Source organism: Sebastes umbrosus, chromosome 8, assembly GCF_015220745.1.
Source record: "Sebastes umbrosus isolate fSebUmb1 chromosome 8, fSebUmb1.pri, whole genome shotgun sequence".
Classification (NCBI taxonomy): domain Eukaryota; kingdom Metazoa; phylum Chordata; class Actinopteri; order Perciformes; family Sebastidae; genus Sebastes; species Sebastes umbrosus.
In genome coordinates, this window is record NC_051276.1 from 19893075 (window position 1) to 19915499 (window position 22425).

A 22425-nucleotide genomic window follows, 5' to 3' on the forward strand; every position below is an offset into this window, starting at 1 on the left:
GACAAATTTTCATTAGCACTTCAGCAAGTTCCATCCATCCATAAATATTTAAATTGTTCTGGTTTTATTTCCTCTTTTGTCCTAACCAAATAACAGAAATAATTTCTTATTTTCTGTTGAAATTAAATAAAATTAATTAATTAAATCAACTTAATGTTCTTTTGACATTTTAATTCCTGGATGTTTGAAGAGTACCAACCCCGCCTCTCATTATTTCCATATTCAGCCACCATCCACTCCTCAACAACATCACTTCCAATACTCATATCCCTGAAGAGCTCTCCGACTTTGAAAAGCAGAATCTGCCATGACACCATTAAAGTTGCATTAGATCAAACTAAGTTCAAGGCTCCTTCTATACTCTTACATGTCTGCAAGAGTAACTACCGCATCACATGCTTGTGCTCTTATCAATATTATATGACTGTTGGACCATCTATTAGTTCCAAAACCCATTTGAAATGCATGCAGAGTAATCGTGTGTAGAGATGTCTCACTTAGGCATGTGTTATCGGTGAAGTACCGCAAGAAGTTCATACATTCCTCCTCTTGGTTCCCGCTGCCCTTGCAGGTGCACCACGGGGAGATGGTCCAGTCGGAGAAGCTGCTGTTGACGTAGTTGGGAGTCATGTCTGTCCCTGTGAGGGCATCCGCACACAAACACAATGCACAAATTAGGGCAAACAGTTATGGGTCACTAATGGACAATAATGGACTACATTTAGTACAGATAGTATATAAAATGGATAACAAGATGTTAGTCATAGGAAGGGGTTTGCACTATTTGAGTTTATGGGAAGGTGAAGCATTCCGTAATGCTTTATTTTAGATGTAAAGAGGCCATTATGTTATGAATGTTTTTGCAAAGTAGGTGCTTTAGGAAGTGTGCGTGCTGTGTGAATATAGCACCGCTGCACCAAAACATTTTACTTTTCAAATGCCTCTCCGTGTCGATGCTTTCAGCTGGAGTCAGGGGTGTTGGATGCACTTTGTGCAGCATTTTCCAGAGAAATCCAGGAAGCGCCGTGGCATATTATCACTTCATACCGCACCAGTTATGACACATGGTGGGGAAGCAGTGACTGATACTGAAATATGGACACTTCAGTAACCACTATGTGGAAAAAAAAAACGTGTAAATTTGCATTTGGAACTCTTTGCGAATTCTGTGATGCAACCGAGGTGCTGTTATCAAACGTTGGTCGGGGTCGAAAAATGTTGCACGTGTTAGTCCAGACACATTGTTTGAGCAACATTTACTATGAGCAAACAGATGGTCATCGAGTGTTTTAATTAAGTAAACGCTCTCTCTGTGCCTCTACTGCCTAATTATTTCTGGTAGTGAGCTGATGTCCAGTGTACAGGGGGAGATATCAGGCCAGGAGGGAGGAAAAGTCTCACTGCTCTGCCTGCTCCTCATGATAAAAAATAAAGGACTGCTGTCACACTGTCTCTAACCATCACTCTTTGTCTCACCATGTAGCTGAAATTTGAGAAAATTATTGTGGGATTGTCTCCCGCCATTTCACACCCCTGTTTTTTTTGCTCTCAAACACACACACACTCTCTCTCACTCCATCACAGTGCCACCCACAGCCCTGGCAGTACTGACCGATGAGCCTTGCGTAGGAGGCCAAGCAGGCTTGGTGATTGTCTTGGTTGGGGCAGGTGCTCCCAGTGTGCGGAGTCACCCAGCAGTTCACCATGTAATCAGCCAGCCTGGACCTGCACAAGAAAAACACGAAGCACAGACAGAAAAAGAGAGAGGCAGGTGCTCAGTCATAAGCACAGGACAGATGAACACACATATACACAAATTCAAAGCAGAGCACCTAATTTTTTTGGCACATTTGTTTTTACTCTGGAGCATCTGCCAATTGAGTCCAGCATCAAACTGGGAAAATATAAGCAACATCTGTTTCCTGGCCGCTGCAACAGGTGTCCTGAATAGCAAACCAGGTCTCACTCACACCTCAGCACCAACAAGCTATTTACTACATTCACGGCGTGTAACATAAACCCAGCGGTGGTGCATTTGTCTAAGGATGAGAAAGATAACATGCGCCTCCTTTGGCCGTTACTCTCGTGCTTATCCTGGACATCTCGACCGTCTCCCAAACTCACTTTCCCCACAAACCGAGGGAACTGATAAAAATAGTATGTTTTGTTTCGGTGTGTGTTTGTGATAAGAGCTTTAAGTCTGTGGAGGCCCCCAGGGTGGCAATGCTAATCCACTTAAGTAGGTTTATTGGGAGTAGCGTGTGCAAAGTTGCTCTGTCTGTACTGTTCACATCACAGCTGCCCACTAAGTGAATCACAATCCAATGCACATTTCTCCCTCTCTCCTTCCTTCGCTCTGTAGCCTATCTCTCTCTGCCATGATTCATTCTTTGTGACCTGGTATGACCACTTTCTGCAGCCTTAAGTTCAAAGGTACTGTAGAGTTCCTCGGGCAGTCTTGTCCTTAGCAAACACATACAAGCACACATACACACACAGAAAAAGAAACAGGTTTAGTCAGGGCAGTTGACTGAATGCATTCTCTGGCTGGTATCCAGTTGGTTGCTAATTTTTGGGCAACTCTAGTGCCTGATAAACAGTTGATTTGACTCATTTATGATAGCCTCCTCTTCTTTTATTAGTCTGTTATAAAGTCATTTGTTACGGTGTTGTTTTAAAGGGTTTCTCTCATGCCTCATGGTGTTGGTACCAAAGAGTATAGAAGCAAATAGACGAAACTGGTGCTTTTTTTGACGGTATTTTGGACTGTAAACGCCAATGAGTCCATAGCCATGAATGTATAAAGAAACGTCTGTAAATCAGAGTATATATATTTTTTTAGGTAAATCAATACCCAGTACGAACACTTAAATAGCCCTCATTTAAATCATTATGTCCTAAAAGTTGTACAATTCACTAATAGCCGAATCCAGAGTTATTTTCCTCGGCATAATGAACGTGCATCAGACCCACAGGACTCCGCCGCCCTGCATGCTTATATGACATATGAGGCACTGCCAGCCGGTTCTGGATATATTGGCTGTAATTCATCACTTTTATTATCTTATAATACACCCATGTGCTGTATGCTGTAAGCCTGTACCGTGGTGGATGTATTAATGTCTCTGTCACCAAAAAAACGGCTATCGGCCAGTAGATAGTAGTGCTAGTAGCATGACATAAAGAATTTAATGTAGTTGTAGGCTATTTCCTATAACAGGCAGGGCAAAAGCACAGGACACATCCTTTTATCCATCCATGGTCTGTGGTCTATTGGACATCGATTTTGGAGGTCTTTGACATGAAAAAGATTGAGATTGCTCTCATTTTTCTAACTTCCGTTTATGCCCATCGCTCACTTTATGCTCCTGTGGGAAGCGGCCGGGCAAAAACGTTTAATAAATAAATAAGTAAGTAAGTAAATGGCTGTAATAGTATGCATATTTATAATATTTTTATTGTTCACACTGGCCATTTCAGTAGAGACATAAAAATGATGACAATAGAACAGAAATAATTTTTGTACGGCACTTTGTAGGTGGACGTTTAACTAGCGTCATTATGGTAGTCGACACGATTACAGTCCAATATGGCGGACGCGTAGCTCTGCTGCTGGGCGCTGGCGTTGCAATGGAACATATAATCGACTTTCACTTCTTAGCAATATACGTTCTTTGTTGGTAACTAAAGGAATTGTTCGACATTTGGGGAAATATACTTATTCGCTTCCTTGCGGAAGATTATCAAAAATATATACCACTCTCACGTCTGTATTTTCATCTTTAACAGTGATATTAATCTCCTCTAACTCTTGGCAACGAAGCCGACAGAAGTTTTTCCAAAAATGTCTAACTATTCCTTTGAGCACAGCATTTTTGTTAGCCACTTTTTTTTCCCCCTGGTGCCAAAGTTCCAATCAGAGGGTTTCTTTTTCACTTTGCTGAGGGAGCTAAGAGGATTTTTTTTTTCATTTAATTTTTCAGAGTTATTCTGACAAACTCTAACAACCTATCTACACTGGAGTCAGACATGTTTTAAGCAGTCTTTTTCCTCCGTCTGGCAGAGCAGGTAACCTTTTATGCTTTTAAGCAATGTAGCTGTCGATACCAGACACATAACAGTTTGTGTATTTCTCGCACCCTCGGCTCATTTTTCGCTCAATCTTTTACCGTGCAAGGTGTAGACAAGGTGTAAATAAAATGTGCAAAGTATTTTCCTGGTGATGTTCTCTTTTAGATAAGTAATTATCCCAGATGTCTCAAAATGGATGTGACAATAATCACCTCGTGGTAAAATGCTACAGACACCTTTGGATACATATTTCCTCAGAGAACAACAGTACGTGACAAATTCTGCATATGCATGTATTTTTATATCCACATGTCACTGATTAAATTATTCATTACGACTTTATTGTCTATTTATCTAGTTATTGAATTAAACCGTAGTTAGGGAGACACTTTGACAGATGCATCTACAGCATCGTATTCATGCAATGAGCATTTAAAACAACAACAAAGTGCTGATGGTGCACACCACTGCATGCCACAGTAGCCTAAACAGGTGGAATGTTAATATCACAGAAATTTACATATTGCCTTGTCTTTAAATATGCATTGCAGCTCTATCACTTATTATACCTTCTACACCGGCGCCACTTGATCACTTATTCATCATTTTGGGCCTTTTTCTTGAGCTTCTAAAGTAATTGGATTAGATGAGATGCATTGTAATGATGCTGAGCTTCAACCTGTGTGTTTATCTGCAAACAGTGAATCTATTGCTTTGGGCATGGAGGGACATTGTCATTCAGGAGACTCAGAGAGGAGGGTACACGTGGCCATTATACATTACAGAGAGAGTTCTTCTGTTGTCGCAGTTAAAAAGACCAATGTGCTTACAGTTCTGCTGCATCTCAGCTCCACGAATAAAGAGAGCCAAGACAAGCAGATTTGGCTGAGGGGGAATACGGGGTGATGAGGTTACAATGTCTCTGTCTCTCTCTTGCTCTGTGTCTTTCACCACAGCAGAGATGCAGCCAGTGTGGTGTGATGGGCTTGAGCCTCCAGCAGCAAACCCCACTCAGACTCACTTCATTACTCCGACTCCATCTCCATCCGCCCTCCTATCAAATCACCCGGAGAGCCTCTCGATGTGACATGCTGCTAACATCACATCTAAAGCCACGCTTCGGAAAATGTATGGTTGCTCTGCCACGGCTGCGAAGACCGATACAGATGCACACACACACACACACACACACACTCAAATAACGATAATGTTAATTCACACAAAAAAAGAAAACACACACAAAAATACAAACCTATCCCCACCACACCTGCCGTGTGTCCTCCTCACTCAAAGCCCTCTCTCATCCGTTCCTGTTCTGAGTGAAAGAAGGCACTTGTACCCGCAATCACGCCACAAAAAGATACAACAGACGGAGGGAGCGAGAACAACTTGTGCCTATACAAAGCAACCTTTAGAGCCACATTTTCCATTTTCCCATTTCTTATGGGCTAACAAAGAATGTGAGCGTCAGATTTTTTTTTGTAGGAAAAGCAAAGACCACGGGAAGATTAAAGAAACCGAACAGGCGCTGTGTTTCTTTTTAGATGCCGAGCTCTTTCAGACAATGATGGCTTAAAAACAGTAATTTAAAGTTTAGAGGTGTCCTGAGTGTTCAGACAATGGTGTTCCAACACCGGGATTCAGCACATTTCATGGCTTCCACGGGCTTTCCATTATACCTCGGCGAAGCGCCACTCGCTGCTGAAATTACAGGCTGTCTAGCTCAACAGAGTTTTATGGTCATTTCAGCCACTCAGCCCCCAGGGAAGTGGCAGGGGAGCCCCCACAGAGGTAGACTTCTTTCAGCCAACCTGACACTTTAAACACAGTGATTCGGCTGAGCGCTGAGTGCCTGTCCATCCAGCTTGGCAGTAATAGAAAACTAATGGCTTTTTATATGGATTCTTATTCCTATCACTTGATGCCCGTGACAAACAATGTGACTCAAATCAGATGAGTGTCAGTCTTGGAAACCATTTCCTTGTGAAGGAGGAGGGGCGGGAGGAAAAACAGTTATCAGACTCCAAAGTCTCTAATAGCTTCCTTTCTACATTAGAAACAACGGTCTATCGAGAGTCCTATCTGCTTTATAGAGACTTCCCCTCTGTGCTCTTTCCACAAATATGAGTTCTTCCACGGATGATAATTTCTGTTAAATGTTACGGCTCTTCACTCTTATCACTTCCCTCAGTCTTCAGCCTAGAGAGGCTTTTAGAAACCGTATCTCTCACTCGTCTACAGAAAGCATAACAATAACCATGACACAGTGGCTGCCAACATAATAACAGTTACATGAAGCAAATGAGGGAAACAAAAGATGTTTCTCTATGTCCCTTCCCCTCCCTTCTCCTCTGTTGCGTTCCTCCGACCTTATCTCTCCTCTCCTCTTTTCTCCTCTCCTCTCCCATTAATGCCCTGTTGTCACCGTCGTATAAACTGATTGTCATTGCAGCCTTAAGTGCTCATGTGCAAACTCACGGCGAGGGATATTTGACCCTGGTTCAATCAATAGGACTAAACAGCCTTGTGTGTCCTTTTGTCACTTGATGTTAAATGCCAAAGCAAACACTTCGTCTTGGCAGAGCTGGGATTTGTCTATAACTCTCCTTTGACACTCAAGAATGTTCTGCATTGTGCAGCACAGTTAATGACATCATAACAATTATTGTGAAAAGCCTAACAATACAGAGCTGACCTTGTGAGCGGAGTGCTATGAATATATTTTGATTAAAAGGGGCAAAACACACGGCAGTTATTTTTTTTCTTTCCGCTAAAAGACACTCTTATAATTTGGTCACCTACAGTGGCGTTCTGCTCCTGCTTTCCCATGTCTGCTGGTGACCCAGAGACAGACTCTTTGTTGCTCTGGTCAGAGTTGATTGTCCATTTTACCCCCAGCTATTTTCTCTTCAATGTGCCTAGACAGAGGCCTGCCTCTTTTGGCAGCACTGTACTCATTGGGATTCCCAGTCGATACTCTAAAAGGGCAATGTGGACAGATGGCATTCAGTCAAAACACAAGGCAGTTTAGCTTCGCTGTCCACATGACACAACCTTTCGCCCCCTTACTCAGCAGAGAATTGAAACCAACAAAAACTGTCTAGTGACATAATCTCCGCTGCATTCTTAAGCAGAAAATCCAAAGAAAGAAATACCAAAAAAATCTCAACTTGCATTTTCATTGAATTAACCCACTTTATTTTGAAACACTTACTTATGCATGATTGCAATGTTCCTTGTTTGGTGACCAGAAAATTGCAAGTCAGTGTTTATTTTACTTTCTCTTGCTTTACTGTCTACACACCACCCGCTGCAGATGCCTTACAACCCCCTACTGAATGTTATGTCATTGGGACGAATGCTAAATCAAGCGTGCACCACACACAAAACCCAGTGCCGTCTGTTTGGTATAGGGGCGAGTAGATTATTCAAGGTTATCTGAACTCCCTAAATACTCTCTAAACAAGGCAAACAGCCGTTCCACTGACATGTCAAACAAATGGATGAACTGCCCCTGAAGCAGTGACAGAGTTAGCGGTACGCTGCAGAACGGTTACTGCCAGTAATTAAATAGCTGTTAGTCAAATATCAAACGATTCTTTGGGAAGAGTTTAAAGAAAGCTACACAGTGAGACTCTTTAGGAGAAATTCATAGTAAGAACGATGACGAGTGAAAGAGCAGGTCCTAATTGACAAATTCAAAGCCACACATCAACCATGCTGTAGATAAGGCTGAGGTCTTATTGATAATGTTTGCATTAATAATAGATACAGTAGCGTCGGCGGAAGAGATTGTGAAGGAAAGCATGAGGCCTAGTCAGTAATGACTGCCATTTTCCGCTATACCATGTTCCCTTAGAGATTACGGTTAGGAAAGTAAATGGCCGTAGCGTAATCCATGTATTGGAATTAAATGCACAACTCTTTCTTTCCAGCTCATGTGTCATCCCTCTCACCACTTGTCTTCCTCTCTCTCTCTCTTACTTTCCTCTAACCCCGTTTGCCGCTCTCATGTGTAACCGGCAAGCTGAGCACGTCTCCACTGAAGCTATAAGGTCTGATTAAAGCCACACACTGCAGCAAACTGTACTATGTATGAGGAAAAGGTCACCAATTGACACATGCTTTGCTTGCAAAACCACAGCTTTGAAGAAGAGACACTTCACTCTGATAACTTGTATTGTAACCAGGGAGATGGAAACGGTCCAGAGTTTTAACTTGAGCACAGACTTTTTAAGGTAGCTTAAGAAAGAGAAATCTGTTGGTATGCTTTTATACTTCTGTCACTGTGAGGACCATTTTGAGACCTTGAGAGTGAGGACATGATCTCAATGCTATTATATTAATAATGGATTAAATGACTATGTGTAAAGGCTTGTCTACATAGGAGGCGTTTCAGCCCCATTTTTCAGTCGTCCATCTCACGCGTCTGTCAGAAGAGATACGCTTCTATTTTAATCAATACAGCTGTTTACACAATACTGTGCCTGAATGCATCCTGTGTAGACACTGACGGATGACTGAATTTGCTGCTGCTCTGCTAACTTGCTGCTTTCACTACGCAGGCTGGGTAATGTGAAATGGGCTCTGCTGCACCAAAGAGCAATAATTATAAAATAACAATAATTAATCCATGTTTAAGGTAATTGTTTAGGTAGTTGTGATGGTTAATTCCTTGCTTACACTTACAGATTTTAAAGATGCTGAATTCGATGATGATGATGATCGAAAGATAAAGAATATAGAAACATTTAAATGATAATGAAATTATATAAAATTCTTGAAACTTCTTCCAGAAACTGTTTACCTGACCTCTCTAGGTCACTAAGTAAGGTATAATGTACAGCGAGCCCGTCATTGTTGTGAAATGAACCCAAACAGGGTGAAACAGCACCACGACGTGAAGGGTCCCCATCCTGAAGGGGTTTATTTCACTACAATGACCCACTAGCTGTACATTATCCCGCTTATTACACGGCTACTTACTTAAGAAGTCAATAATTTGACACAAAAACAGTCCGCCAGAGTCCGACATTAGATCTACGCCCATAGCCCTAAATCATTAGGTCCTAAAAGTTGTAAAATGCACTAATAGTCAAACCCAGAGTTATTTCCCTTCCATCGTTCATGTGAATGAGACGGAGACCTCAGCTGGAGCGAGGGCTGGGTGGCGGAGGTAAAAAAAAACGCTGCTGTGCCTGCTCTATGGCCCAAAGGATGCGGAAGTGCGCCAGATGATCCGGGTACTTTGTCACTCGGCAGTCGAGCCATTTTGGCTTCATGCACCACTGAGCAACTCTCATAGGAATGAACGGGAGCCCGCCTGCAACGCTGTATCCAGTTCTCTTTATACATCCATGCTGCTCACCCATCCGGATGCCCACTGTGGGTCCAACACCTCACTACGATGCGGAGAGCGGCAGCCGACCCGAAAAGAGAACCTGAAGAAACCTCTTCTACCTGGGTTCTAACCTGCTCAGTCTACCACTAAAGACCTTTGGACTCTGCACGCCGTATCATCCTTCTCTCTGCTCTGCTCTCCTGCTGCTTGGTTCCTGAATCCCGACCCGCGCCTGCAGCCCCACTGCATACACCAATTTGCTGAAGACTGTTCCAGCAACTATAAAGAAAAAAGAGACTTTTAAAGAAAGACTTTAAATGAAAGATATTCTGAACTGGCAAAGATGCCAAGTGGCCCCCCTCCAGCTACGAGGAGTGAAGATATGATTAAGCGACTTGTCGCCACAACAGAGAAAGAGAGAGATGGAGACGGAGAACACGGTTCACGCTGAAGCTCCACGTGTCAGCCGACAGTATCCGGAGATGTCCGAGAGCGCCAAGGGAGCCACTGATGGAGAGAAACAACTCAAGCCAAGTCCCGTGGGATCCAATAGAACCAAAATGTCGAGGTCCAGACAGAATCTGCAGCCACTCCATACAGCACAACCTCCTATCTGCCCATCAGGAAATGCCAGGTGATATAAATATATTCTCAGATGTGAAAGAGTTTGATGTTAGTCTACTAAACAGACAAGACTAAGAGAGAAATTCATCAGACCTAAATTAGATTACCCCTAAATTTAGAATGAATATGACATCAAACAACAAATTTAATTGGTAGATATCAATCGCTGGATTGACCTGGTCACTCTTGATTCATTTCTATTCAGAAATGTTCATTGTTGTGTTCATTGCTCATGTATCCTATTCCTTTTATTCCTTTTGTTTCATCATTTATCCACTTATCTTCTGTCGGTGGTTTAGTTATGTAGGTAGTTAAATAAACATTTCATTTTATAAAGACCTTGGTTATATGATTTGTGTGTAGGCCTTTATAAAAAACTTGTACATCACTGTACACTATGCCCAAGAACGCCATAGCATCCCCGAGATTACTAGACTCATTTGATTAATATCAAATTTGGAAGTTTTCCCTTTTTACAAAATTGGGTGGCGCCTATTTGAATTCTTATATTATTGTGTATGATAGCTGAAGCCGAGTGCCATCACTCTCCTTAACCTTTTACGACAATTCATGGGTTTATGATTCACAATTTTGAGCTATTAATTATAGATACATATTTTGATATTCATTATTGATTGATTATTTAATCTGCTTCACGCAATACTGCTTCAAAAACAAAGATGACGCATGACCAGGCTCTGCCAGTGGTTTGAAATGGTACACTCTTCCTGTCTCCTAAGTGGGTGTGGTCCAGCCAGCTCATAGCGGGATCTGTGAGCCTGACTGCCCGGCTGGCGAGGTAGGCATTTTCAGAAGTGAATTTAGTGATGAAATAGCTACGAAACATGTAAAAAAAACATGCAGTTTTTGGCCACTGTTGTTGTGACCATAGCCTGTACCGTTCCAGCGCTTTGCATTGTGGGATACAGTAGGCGAGGTAGACTGGTCCGATGCATACTGGAGATTTTTTCCAAATCAGTACGACATCCGGGTATTTTTGGTATGCTGTTGATTTAGCTTTTATTTGCATACTGCATACTACATATGCAGATCATCAAATCAGTATGTACTACTAGTATAGTATGCAGTTTCGGATACTGCCTGTCTCTGACTGCAAGCCACCGGCTCAACCATCGCCATGTTGAAAGCCGTGTGGAGGCAATCTCTTAATCAAAGATCTGCTCTGAATTTCGACTTTAGCACCTTTAAGGGTCTTTTTTCCTCATGAGTCTATAGCTTCAGGCATATTTGTGTTGAGCGTGTAATTTACATACCCAGCTCCAATTATGCACTCATATCTTGATTAATTTCCTATTTATTTTCCAAGTCTTGGTTGCTCTTTAAAGTTACAGTACATCATAGAGAACTGGCATCATGTGTGAACGTGAGGTTAGCGTAGGGTGAGTGGCCGCTGAGGGTCCTCACACAAATACAAGAGCACAAAAGTGTGTTTGTGTGTGAGTGAATGTGAGAGAGAGAGAAAGAAACTGATGATAAAAGTGCAACAACAATCCTTATTCCTTTCAGCTTCGTCTCAGAAGCTACAGAGTAATGCCATCTGGGCCAGTCAATCTCCCTACACTGTTCCCCCTCGGTGGAGGCTTGAGTTGTCAGATACAACAGAGCAGAGTGTTGATTTAGGGCAGTGTGTGTGCGTGTGTGTGTGTGTGTGTGGAGTACCCTGTGAGTTTTCTGTGAGCAAAGGCAGCCCGGTACAGATTGAGCATCTCCCAAACTGGGTCAGGTTACCTGTACAGTGATCGATTGTCTTTCAGCTCCCCACTTTGATAACCAGTGGCCAAAGAACTCAATCAAAGAGCACACAGTGAGCCTGGAGACCAGGGGATATTAATCAAAGATAGAAGTGTGGCATTGATCCTCAGACAATCAATACGGTACACATATACAACTCAATGTTCTTTGGGTTAGGCTTCATTGGGCTGGCGTTAGCGTAAGCTGACATGGAAATGGATAGGGAGTTTATCTGTTTGCATACATGCATACACACACACACACACACACACACATATGCTCACTACCCCAAAACAGCACATCCAAATATAGCCCTATTGTCACTCCGTGGACTCTGCAGTCCCAAATGAATAGATGTTGGATCCATTGGAAGGATGGTGAGAACATAAGAGAGGAGAAGCTGAGAGGAGAGGAAGTGATGAAAATAGCAGGACGGTAACAAACACAGGTTTATTGTCTGTTGTATGTCTGTTTTTTCTCTCTATTTGTCTGGGATTATGGAAGGAAATAACGTAATAACTGCAGCAGAAGTACAACCAGGTGTAAGAAATAAGAGCTGCTCCATTTAATGCTTGTTCTTCGTCCATCTACAGTCCCTAGATCTCCAGAGTGTGTCAACAATTGCCTCTACAGAGACCAGGCAGAGAATGAAATCGTCCAGTGCAATATGCCATCCAAGCCCAAGCCAAAATTATATATTTGAAATCCTTTCAAATATTTATTTTCTGTTTATTTGAGCTCTGGGCTCCACCTGGAACAATCTGAACAGTCTCCAAAGGTGAAATCACAGCCAATCTGGCATCCAACGTGCTCAAGGTAAAACTCCAAAAAAGAAAGTATCTCAGGGCGTTTTCCCTGGTGTAAAGCAAGGACCTGCTGGCCTTTCAAGGTCTAAAATAAATAATAAAATAGGTAGAATATACATTTTTAAATCCATTCTGACTTGGGTGTGTTTTGAGCCGTGACCCGTTCTTCATGAGAGTGTGTTGCGGGTTGCTAAGCTCGTCTTTGAGATGGCCTGCAGAGCCTGCTGCAGAGATCCATAGCTGTGTGACCAATCCACTGACCTCCAACCCGCTGCAGTAGCTTTACAGCCCGGATCGATTCTACGACCCTCTCCTCCCACCCTCTCTCTCTCTCTCTCTCTCTGTCTCATTATCTATCCTTCCCTCTCTTCCTCCGCCCAGTCCCTCCTCCTCTCTCCATCAGTCCCTTGTGTTAAAATGAAATAGGCTTGGGCTATAGCTGTGTAGCCCCCGTTTGGAGTCAGACAGGCGTCCCCGGGGGAGACAGGCCTGTCGTTGAATGATCTTCCCCCTGCTTTTATCAACACATCTCAGAGAGGGGAAAAGGGAGCCAAGGAAAGTTTCCTCTGTTGTTGTACTTGACTGTGCTGTGACTTCTGTGTTGGGAAAGTTTTCGGAGGGCTCTTTCTAGGGTGGCTCAATTGCGTTTATCACCGAGGTTGCACAAAAAACAAACTCTAATCTGTGGACTTTGTTTCCATTAGCATGACAAACACGTTTTAAATTCAATTTGCTTGTGCAACATACTGAAGGTGCAGAACAAATTAAGAACGCAACGTGTTGCTTAGCACAATATCTCGATAAATTATCAGATGGAATAAAATAACAAGTCAGTGTTTTCCAAGGTGTGATGAGGCCTGACATTAACAGATAGAGGACATGAAGGCAGACAGAGGACACGTTAAGAATATCTCACAGGATGCTGGTCACTGTGGACACCTCAAGGCAGGATAAAAATCACCAATCAGAGAACACTGTCAGCCCAGCGCTGACCAACGACATCTCACTTTAATTGAATCGTAGTGTCATTCTCTTGCATGGCAGCACTTATTCACTGCGGGAAGATGCGCCACCCAAACAGACGATTATTAGAGTCACGTCCCAGCTCAACGTGGCTGTGTATGAGTGTGTGGTTGTGTGTGTGTGTGACTGCTGAATGGTTGTTGGTCTGCTAATGCGCAGGCCAGCGTGTGTTCGCACTGTATGAGCGTGCGCACGCTCATCGAGCGGTTGACCTCAGTGGGGCATTTACCCAGCCACAGATAATGAGCTTTAACGTTCTATTTCATCTTTCTCAATGAGGAGGTGCACAGCAGACACCCGAGGGCCTAAAGGTCAAAGAAAGCAACTCAGCCTGAAAACAGATTACACAATGCAGGCAAGCAGGTAATTATCAAGACAATCATAAATCGGAGAGGAGGCGATAGAGTTTCCCTACTTTAGCAGCGCGGCTGCTGGATTTAGTGTTAGTGGAGAGGAATTGGGTTTTCGTCATTAACGCTCGGCCTCGAAGGCTGCTAACCTCTATAGAAACAGGATGAATGTGACGCACCACAGATATACTTCTCACAAGGAATCATTGTGCATGGTTAGCAAGAATAATTTGAATTTCATGTGATTGTAAATCATTCTTACTTCTTACAAATGATTCAGGCTAGTTATCCAAAAGACAGAGAGAAAAACAAGTAATACAAAAGTGATATAAAATGTTTTTTGCACAGTGCTTTTTATCACTATTATTCATACTGTGCAATATATTATTCATCTTAGAGTTGATAAACCGTTTGAATCTGTAATGTTTGTTGTGTTGTTGTTAGGGCTGTCAAAGTTAACACGATAATAACACGTTAACGCAAATTAGTTTTAACGTCACTAATTTCTTTAACGTATTAACACAATCAATCTTTCGGAGGTTGTGGCGGGCTCAGGTTTTAAAACTAAATAGAAGATACTGGCATCATATGAAACTAGAATATCTAAGGAATCCATTGGTGCAAACCATGTCATACTAGCTTGTCGAGAAGAAGGATAAATAACGCTCCAAACTTGTGCTTAATTTTGGCAAGGAAAACCTGCCATTTTCAAAGGGGTCACTTGGCATCTGACCTCAATGATAATAACATGCAGTTTTGGGCAAGTCATAGTCAAGTCAGCACACTGACACACTGACAGCTGTTGTTGAAGTTGGGCTTGAGGTTGCCATGTTATGATTTGAGCATATGTTTTATGCTAAATGCAGTACCTGTGAGGGTTTCTGGACAATATTTGTCATTGTTTTGTGTTATGTTGATTTCCAATAATAGATATATACATACAATTGTATAAAGCAGCATATTTGCCCACACCCATGTTGATAAGAGTATTAAATACTTGACAAATCTCCCTTTAAGGAACATTTTGAACAGATATGTGTGATTAATTTGCCATTAATTTGCCATTAATCGCGATTAACTATGGACAATCATTCCATTTGTCGCAATTAAATATTTTAATGGATTGACAGCCTTAGTTGTTGCGTCTGCCTCAAAAAATGTAACCAAATTTATTCCAAACCTGTCATAAGACCTGTGTCAAGACCCGTCACTGAATTGTATCATCTGCCTAATCATCTGTCACACTGGCACATACAAAAGTAGACAAAAGTTTCCCCCGTCTCATAATTCTCGCACCCGTGAGTATTATTTTTAGTAGCGAGCTTTCAAGGGTCTAACACTTGGTCGAACTCCATTAGGCTCACAAATGAGCTTTTAAATGCTTAGAATTATTCAAATGTCCCACATTTTTTTTTATGTTGTTAGACTAATGAAGGCAGAGCATATCTCCTCTAGCCGGCTGGATGTGTAGCCTGTTGATGGCCGGGCACAGCACATGGTTCTGGGGGGGTATTAAGATCTTGACAGCTGATTTGGGCTGATAGTACAACCGCTGTGTTTCACCTGCTCTCGGCAGCACTAACACAAGGAAACATGTCACGGCTGGGTAGGTGTGAATTGAATCCGGCCGCTTGAATCCAATAGAGGCCCCTGTGCAGCCAACGTGATCCACTAATGTTTTGTTCAGCTTAATTGAGCGTTGTCCCTTCAACTTAGCCTCACATCTTCATCCTGCCTCTAATAGCCACAGCCTCCATGAAAGTCTAATTACTTCACTGGCAAAGTTACAGCAGAGAAATATACAACTTCAGGATGCTGTGGGAGGCAGGAAATTGACGTCTTTTTCTTATTTTCCATGAATATAAGAAGATACTAATGAATCTTCAGATGTGTTTGGCCGTAGCTCGTCTCGGATGCACAGCACTAAAATCTGTCCCTCAAACCAACAAAACAAAAACAGAGACATGCATGCACATAAATAAATGTCTTCCCTGCCACCCGTTTCACTACGCACATACAGTACAGGACACTCTTCCTTTGCCCTTTAGAAACCTCCTCCCACCCCACCATTTCCCATTCTTTTACCTGCAGAGAGAGTCCTGGCGGCAGACCCTCCGTAGCTCCAGACAGTTGGGTTTCTCCTTATCTTTATAGGAGCAATCAGGTACGATTGTCTGCCTGCGTCGTTCGGCGCAGCCTTCGCTCTGGCAGGGGCAGAAGAGCAGCCGGTGGCTGAACTCGGGCGGCACGCGGTCCAGGAACAACCTCAGTGCTTTGTGGCAGCGCTTCTTGCTGCAGGTTTCGCCCTTGTTGGGGTCCTCCTTGCTGCAGGTAGCAATGTAGGCGGAGCGTTGCCTCTTGCAGCTGCTGTTGAGGTTGCAGGCTTTAGCCGCGTCAAGACAAGGGTTGCAGTTTCTCTCGGCGTCGAGACAGTGGAAACCTTTCGGGGCCACAACGAGCATCCCTGTGACAGAGGATACAAAGAAGAGAGAAAACTCAGTGACTTTAGTGAACTAGCCGATTAGACTCAGACCATTATAGGTGGTTATCGGTTATAAGCCCCATAGATGTGGGTCAGTAGGGCCCTGCTACACGCAATATTAGGTTTTATCATCTATTCACATGGTCGATCACCAAAAGAAGGTATCACAGAAGACGACAGCGACCTCTAGTGACCGTAGTAATTATGACAGCACTCCACATGGGATGGAGGTCGTGGGCGATGGATGGGACTGAAAACACAGGACTTTCACTTGGGATACTGGGGTTTGCATTCCGTGTGAAACAAACAACGTGTAGCTGTCTTTGTGTTCACAATCGTCAAATTTTACTAAAACATGATGTATTTCCCTAAACTTAACTAATGGTTTTGTTGCCTAAACTTAAAGAAGCTATTTTGTTTTTATTCAAAAATGTAAAGTTTCATTCAGTTTTACAACGTGTTAGAAAGTGTTGCTTTTAATTTTCGCTTTCACATTTACAACGTAGTAGTCGTACAGTAGTAGGCCCCTACTGACCCACATCTATGGTACTTATAGCAATCGATAACGCCTATTTAATGGCCTGATAACAGTCAAATCGGGTTCAGCTAAAGGGAAAAAGAGATGCCAGACATGTATTTCCAGAGGGATGAGTCGTTTGAATTTACAATGCTATCTTTTTTTGTGATTTGTCGTATTTAAACAAACACAACCTGGATCAAACACAATCACAACAGTTAAATACAAATCTTCCCATTGATCATCTAACTCAACATCATCATTACAGTCGGCTCAGCTGCAAAGTACGATCAACAAATAAAACAATAATCCTTGCGTCTCTACCCGTCGGGGAGTCCATTGCAAATGTTTGACTTGAGTGCTGAAGGAGACTCTTCAGTATCATCCAACATTGAGCCACTGGAGGGATGCCTGCAGATAGCCCACATCCACTCTAACTGAATTATTGATTCAGTCGGTTTCAGACCTTGAGTGAAATATGAATGAATTAAGCAATGATTCCAAATTGGATGTTGATGAATTATTCATTTCCAGGTAATATTATGATGTGATTATAATATTAGTACATTATAAAGTTGTTGTAGCAAGTTGCCTCGATGTTACACATAATACTTATTATACATAATCTTATTCTGATGTTTTTGCTATACTTATAATGTAAGTAAAACAAGATAAGCAAACAATATATTTTAAAGGAACTGATGTAAAACAAACAGGAGTCCTTGGGAAAATATTGACAAGAATGCTTATTGATGAGCAACACTAAATACTGTAACATCTGCCCGAAACATGCGAAGCTCAAGGACTTGGCAAAGACTCCACACTACGCTGTGCTGTATGATCCACTTATTGGATGGTTCAAGTACAAGATTAAGTTCCCTCATTGTTTTTTTCCAGTGTAATCACAAACTGAAACATTGCAATTACGCCTCAGGCTGCACATCATATTTGTGGAAAACAGATTATGTCATTAGGTGTTCTGAGATACAGCGTATACCATAGCCGCTGTAAAAAAAACAACACACTTTTTCGTGAGATATACCGCTAATAAAGCAGGATCATGTTCACTTGTGGCGTCCCTCTCTTGTATTCTGGCTATATTAGAGAAGTTAACCTCCCTCCCCTGTAGATAATGATATTTCAGAGGTCGTAGCGGCATGGTGACACCCAGAGAAATTCATCTCTTATTCAACAGAACCAATCTCACTCTGCGTCTATCAGACAGCCGGGAGCAGGAAGAAGACCATTTATTTTAGAGGGGTGTGCCGGAGATGTTGTGTTGTTTCCGAGTGGTGCATCTCACGTTATCAATCCTAGAAATGGGGATACTTGGAACGCATCGCATCACAACACAATGGGGGGGATAAAAAATAAGGAAAAACCCCAAAATTAATGATTTTGTGGTTTCAGATCACGTCAGATAAAACAAAACTCGATGCCGCCCGCTGAAGAATAGCAGAAGAAGAATATCGGGGCTTCATCACAGAGAGACAAAAGCACACTTAAACTCCTCCGTTAACCAAGGCTTTCATTTTGATGTCGCAAGGAGGTTAAATGTAGGAGGCGCTCTGATAAACACAGATGGTCTTAAGAGACAAGTCCTGAGTTCAACACATGTAGGTGTTTACAATAGTTACAATGTTTCGTCGCAGGCCACCGGAGAGAACCTTTCCCTCTTTGTTCGAATAAAAAGAGCATTAACTTTCATGACTCCTATTAGAATAAGACATCATTGTATCATCAATTGAAACTTGTTTATCCTTGCACTCTCTGAGGGGAGCGGATAAATGATCCACAGCAGATGTCTGGCAGCGTAGCAAGCTCAGTCTTGTTAGTGTAAGTGACTGAAAAGGCTGGCAGAACTGTGCTCAGATCATGTACTTTTTCTGAAACAGTAGCAAACATCAAACCTTGAAGGCAGGATTGTTGTTGGTTCAACGAGAATCGAAAAAAGAGCCGACTTTGGCGCTGGGCACGAAGAGGCCGAAGCGGGGCCAAAAGTTTCACTAAAGTGGGCCAAGCTTGGCTGAAGCGGGGCCTGAACGGGGGCGGTACGGTCCAGCTGGAGGCGAGGTTAGCGGAGCTGGTGTCCAGCGGTTCGGGCTATATTACATTGATGGATTGCAGATCCTAAATCTTCCCTGGCCATCTGCAGGCTCTAATGTGGGCCACTGGGGGGGTCCGGGATGAAAAGAAAATAGGAGAAGGATGAGCTACTAAGATTTATCTGACCAAGCCGCTTTTGAGGCTGCAGCGAACGCACCGGTTTTTACTACCTCTGATTGGGGAGCTGAGATTGAATTTGGTGCTCAACCCAAAAAGATGTCCTGGGGCGAACATAACACACAAAGCCCGCTTAATGGCTCTGACGCGCTTACACACAAACAGGATGATGGCGAGAGCGCGCGGAGGAAGAGGAAGGAAGCGAAGGAGTGGAGATGGGAGGGGAAATGTGCGGTATTGTGTTACAGAGTTATAATTGATTTTCCAAGTGCATTACAATGGAGGTTTTCAGCAAACATATTCTGCTATGATGCGAGGAGAAAGGGGTTGATAAGCTAATGATACGAGACGTATAAAAATGGAAAAAGCTTTAAGAGGGGAGAGGAGACTTGAGCAGTTGATTGCAGCAGCTGATCATGACGGATAGAGAGATAGAAGTGAGAGGACGCGGACTAACAGATTGGACGGCCACTTACAGAGACATGCTGGAGAGCTTTCAATTAATCCAGCCTAATTCAGGAGAGCCTCTCGCTCAGAATAATTAACCCAGCCCATCAGCGGCGCAATCAACAGCTCATAGCATCACAATAGTTTACACGTATCTATCACCTTACCTTGCTGGCTCTTGTACTATACATTAATGAGCAAGCGAGGCGCTGACTGAATGAACGAACAGATAGATGGGCGGGCGGCTGCATTGATTGATTAATGGATGTAATAAACACGGAACATCGGTGTCATTAAGTGCAGGAAAAGTCATAAATAATGTTCTTTCCTATTATATCTTGGCACCTGTTGGCTGCAGAGTAAACTAATATGAATGTTTACAGAGATGTTATGAAGCACCATGCGACGTATTAATTTGGGGGAATACAAAACGGGAGTCCACAAAAAGAGTTGCAAATGGTCTTATGTTGTTTACTCGCAACTGCCTCGGAAAAAAACGCGGTCTCATAACTGTTTAGTTGATGTCAACAACAGTTAAAGCACCGCATTGCTTTTGGTGATCCTGCCGCTTGACTGTAAATAGGCTTTTAATAGGGCTCTTACTCTATGGGTATCATAAATTAGACCCCACTGATGGCAATGTAGTGGAAATAACCATCTATTCTTCCCGCACATATAACACACACAGGGGGAGAGAAAGAAAGAGAGGGAAACGAAGCAGAGGTAAAAATGTGAGATAGGGGACACCTATAGGGAGACAGACGGAGAGAAACAGAAAATTACACGAGAGCTGTGCTCCGGTGAGAAAAGAGAAGGAGGGATGATAACGGGAAAGAGAGAGGCGGACGGAGCACGTATGAATGAGATGAAGTGGATAAAACGTTCACGTACACTGTATCTGGATTTTGATGCTTTTTTTTTACCCAAAGAGTAAGGGATCTTCTTTCCCCAGTAATTGCTCTCTGTCAGCCTAATTTGAATTCTGCATTTCATATATCATCCCATACTCAAGGGACACTGCGCTGCAGAGGGGAGTTCAGCCCAGGTTAGGAAGAGGCTTCTGGCTCCGGGTACGTTCTCAGTAATTAGGAAAGGTGCCAAAGTTTGGATTTAATACGGCCCTGGGTGAGCGTGCGAGAGCTTGTTAGGGAAGTGTTTAGTCCGGACCCCGAGGAGCATGTCAAGCATTTCTGTGTCAAAGGGCTCATCAGTCATTAGCTCTGTACTCTGAGTCGCTGTGGGGTTTCTAGAGGGGAGGAAGAGGGCGCACTGGATCTTCAAAATCATCTCCCTGAGCCTCACTGAGCAAGTTAGACGTATAGACGTCATCAGAGGAAGACCGGCGGAGTTCATGAAGTCTTTTTCGTCTCTGGGATCAGCTGAATTTTACCTCTGAGCATGAAATTATTGCTGAGAAATGAACCAGCATGCAGATGAGAGAGAGAGAGAGAGAGAGAGAGAGAGAGAGAGAGAGAGAGAGCATGTGAAGGGAGATGGAAATGAAGAGAGAGGACTAAATATTTGTATGTGAGAATAAATACGTGTGTGTGTGCGGAGGTGGTCGAGGGGTGTCCAAAGGAATTTTAAATCATTGTAAACACACTTCTAAATACTTGAGCTGTTTATGAGCATCTGCCTTCCGGTTGAGCTTCCTCTGGTGAAATTCAAAGCCTTGAGCGTCCTCGGTGGCCCCCTCAGTCTTAATATGCATGCCGTTTAGCTCCTTCAACCGTCATCCGGCAATAATGTATTGAAATAATCTAACAGGATGTGTGTGTGTGTGTGTGTGTGTGTGTGGTGAACCTGTATCAATAATCTGCTTCCTTGTACGTAACCGCCGTGCACGTAGGGAATAAGTACAAACTGGAACATCAAACATGCTCTGCAGATTATTCCCTCTTGTTTAATGCAAATTTATTAGAAAAACGCTGACTCTAACAAAGGTTCTCTGCTAAGTGAGCTTCGAACAACAACTCTCATTACCGACCCACAGAGAGACAAGCTACTGTTTAAGGCTGGACTAAGGGTAAACTGATTAGAAAATGCACACAGAATAATGCATACGAACAAAGTAATATATAAAGACACACAGGCACAATCACAAGAATACACAAAACCAATCTTGCACAAGCAAACACAGGCACAGATATACTCTCAGACCCCTAATAACCAAAAACCCTGCATGCAAAAAAACAGATCCTAGTGTTTGCCTAAGTAATGGTAATTGTTATGAGGACAATGTGAAAATGTCAAACATTTCAACAGCATGCTGAGCACGGCTGTTGCACTGGTCCTTTTTTTCCTCCCCAGCTGTAGAAACAGCTTTCTAGATTTAATTGGATGGTGGGCACACTGAGCTGAGAGGTGAGAGGCTTAGTGCTGAAGGTCTAGCTGGGATGTTAAACTTAATTCCTGGAGGGACCCCCGAATGCAGGTTTCTACACTGCCCTCTGCTCCTAATAAGTTAATTAGCTCAGCGCTGGGTCAAGAGAACAGAATGCATTTCGCGTGGAGCATATTAACAATTACGGTTAATGATATCTTTGCATGCTGTATGTAATATGGAATTCATTTGGGCTTTGATATAAGGTAGCATTGTGGAGGAAGGATTCTCGCCCACATCCTTCATACATGATGTCTTATTGATTTGTGAAGAGAGATATTGACTCGTTGCCTTGAAACCAAGAAAACAACGGTTATGCATTGTATCTCTAGTTCCATAAACATGGACAAAGCTCTCTAGTGTGGCTCTGCATGCAAGGAAATTTTTTTTATTTTTCCAGCTTGTT

General features: G+C 42.8%; 1 protein-coding gene across 1 annotated transcript in view; it reads right to left on the minus strand.

Annotated features, from left to right (window-relative positions):
- LOC119493329 (GDNF family receptor alpha-2-like) overlaps positions 1–22425 on the minus strand; it is a 53562-nt gene that overhangs the window by 8615 nt on the left and 22522 nt on the right. Inside the window, exons 4-6 of the mRNA XM_037778521.1 lie at positions 16053–16431; positions 1613–1725; positions 498–638 (exon numbers count right to left, since the gene is read on the minus strand). Of these exons, the coding sequence (XP_037634449.1) occupies positions 498–638; positions 1613–1725; positions 16053–16431 (633 nt within the window). The remainder of the gene's footprint in view (positions 1–497; positions 639–1612; positions 1726–16052; positions 16432–22425) is intronic.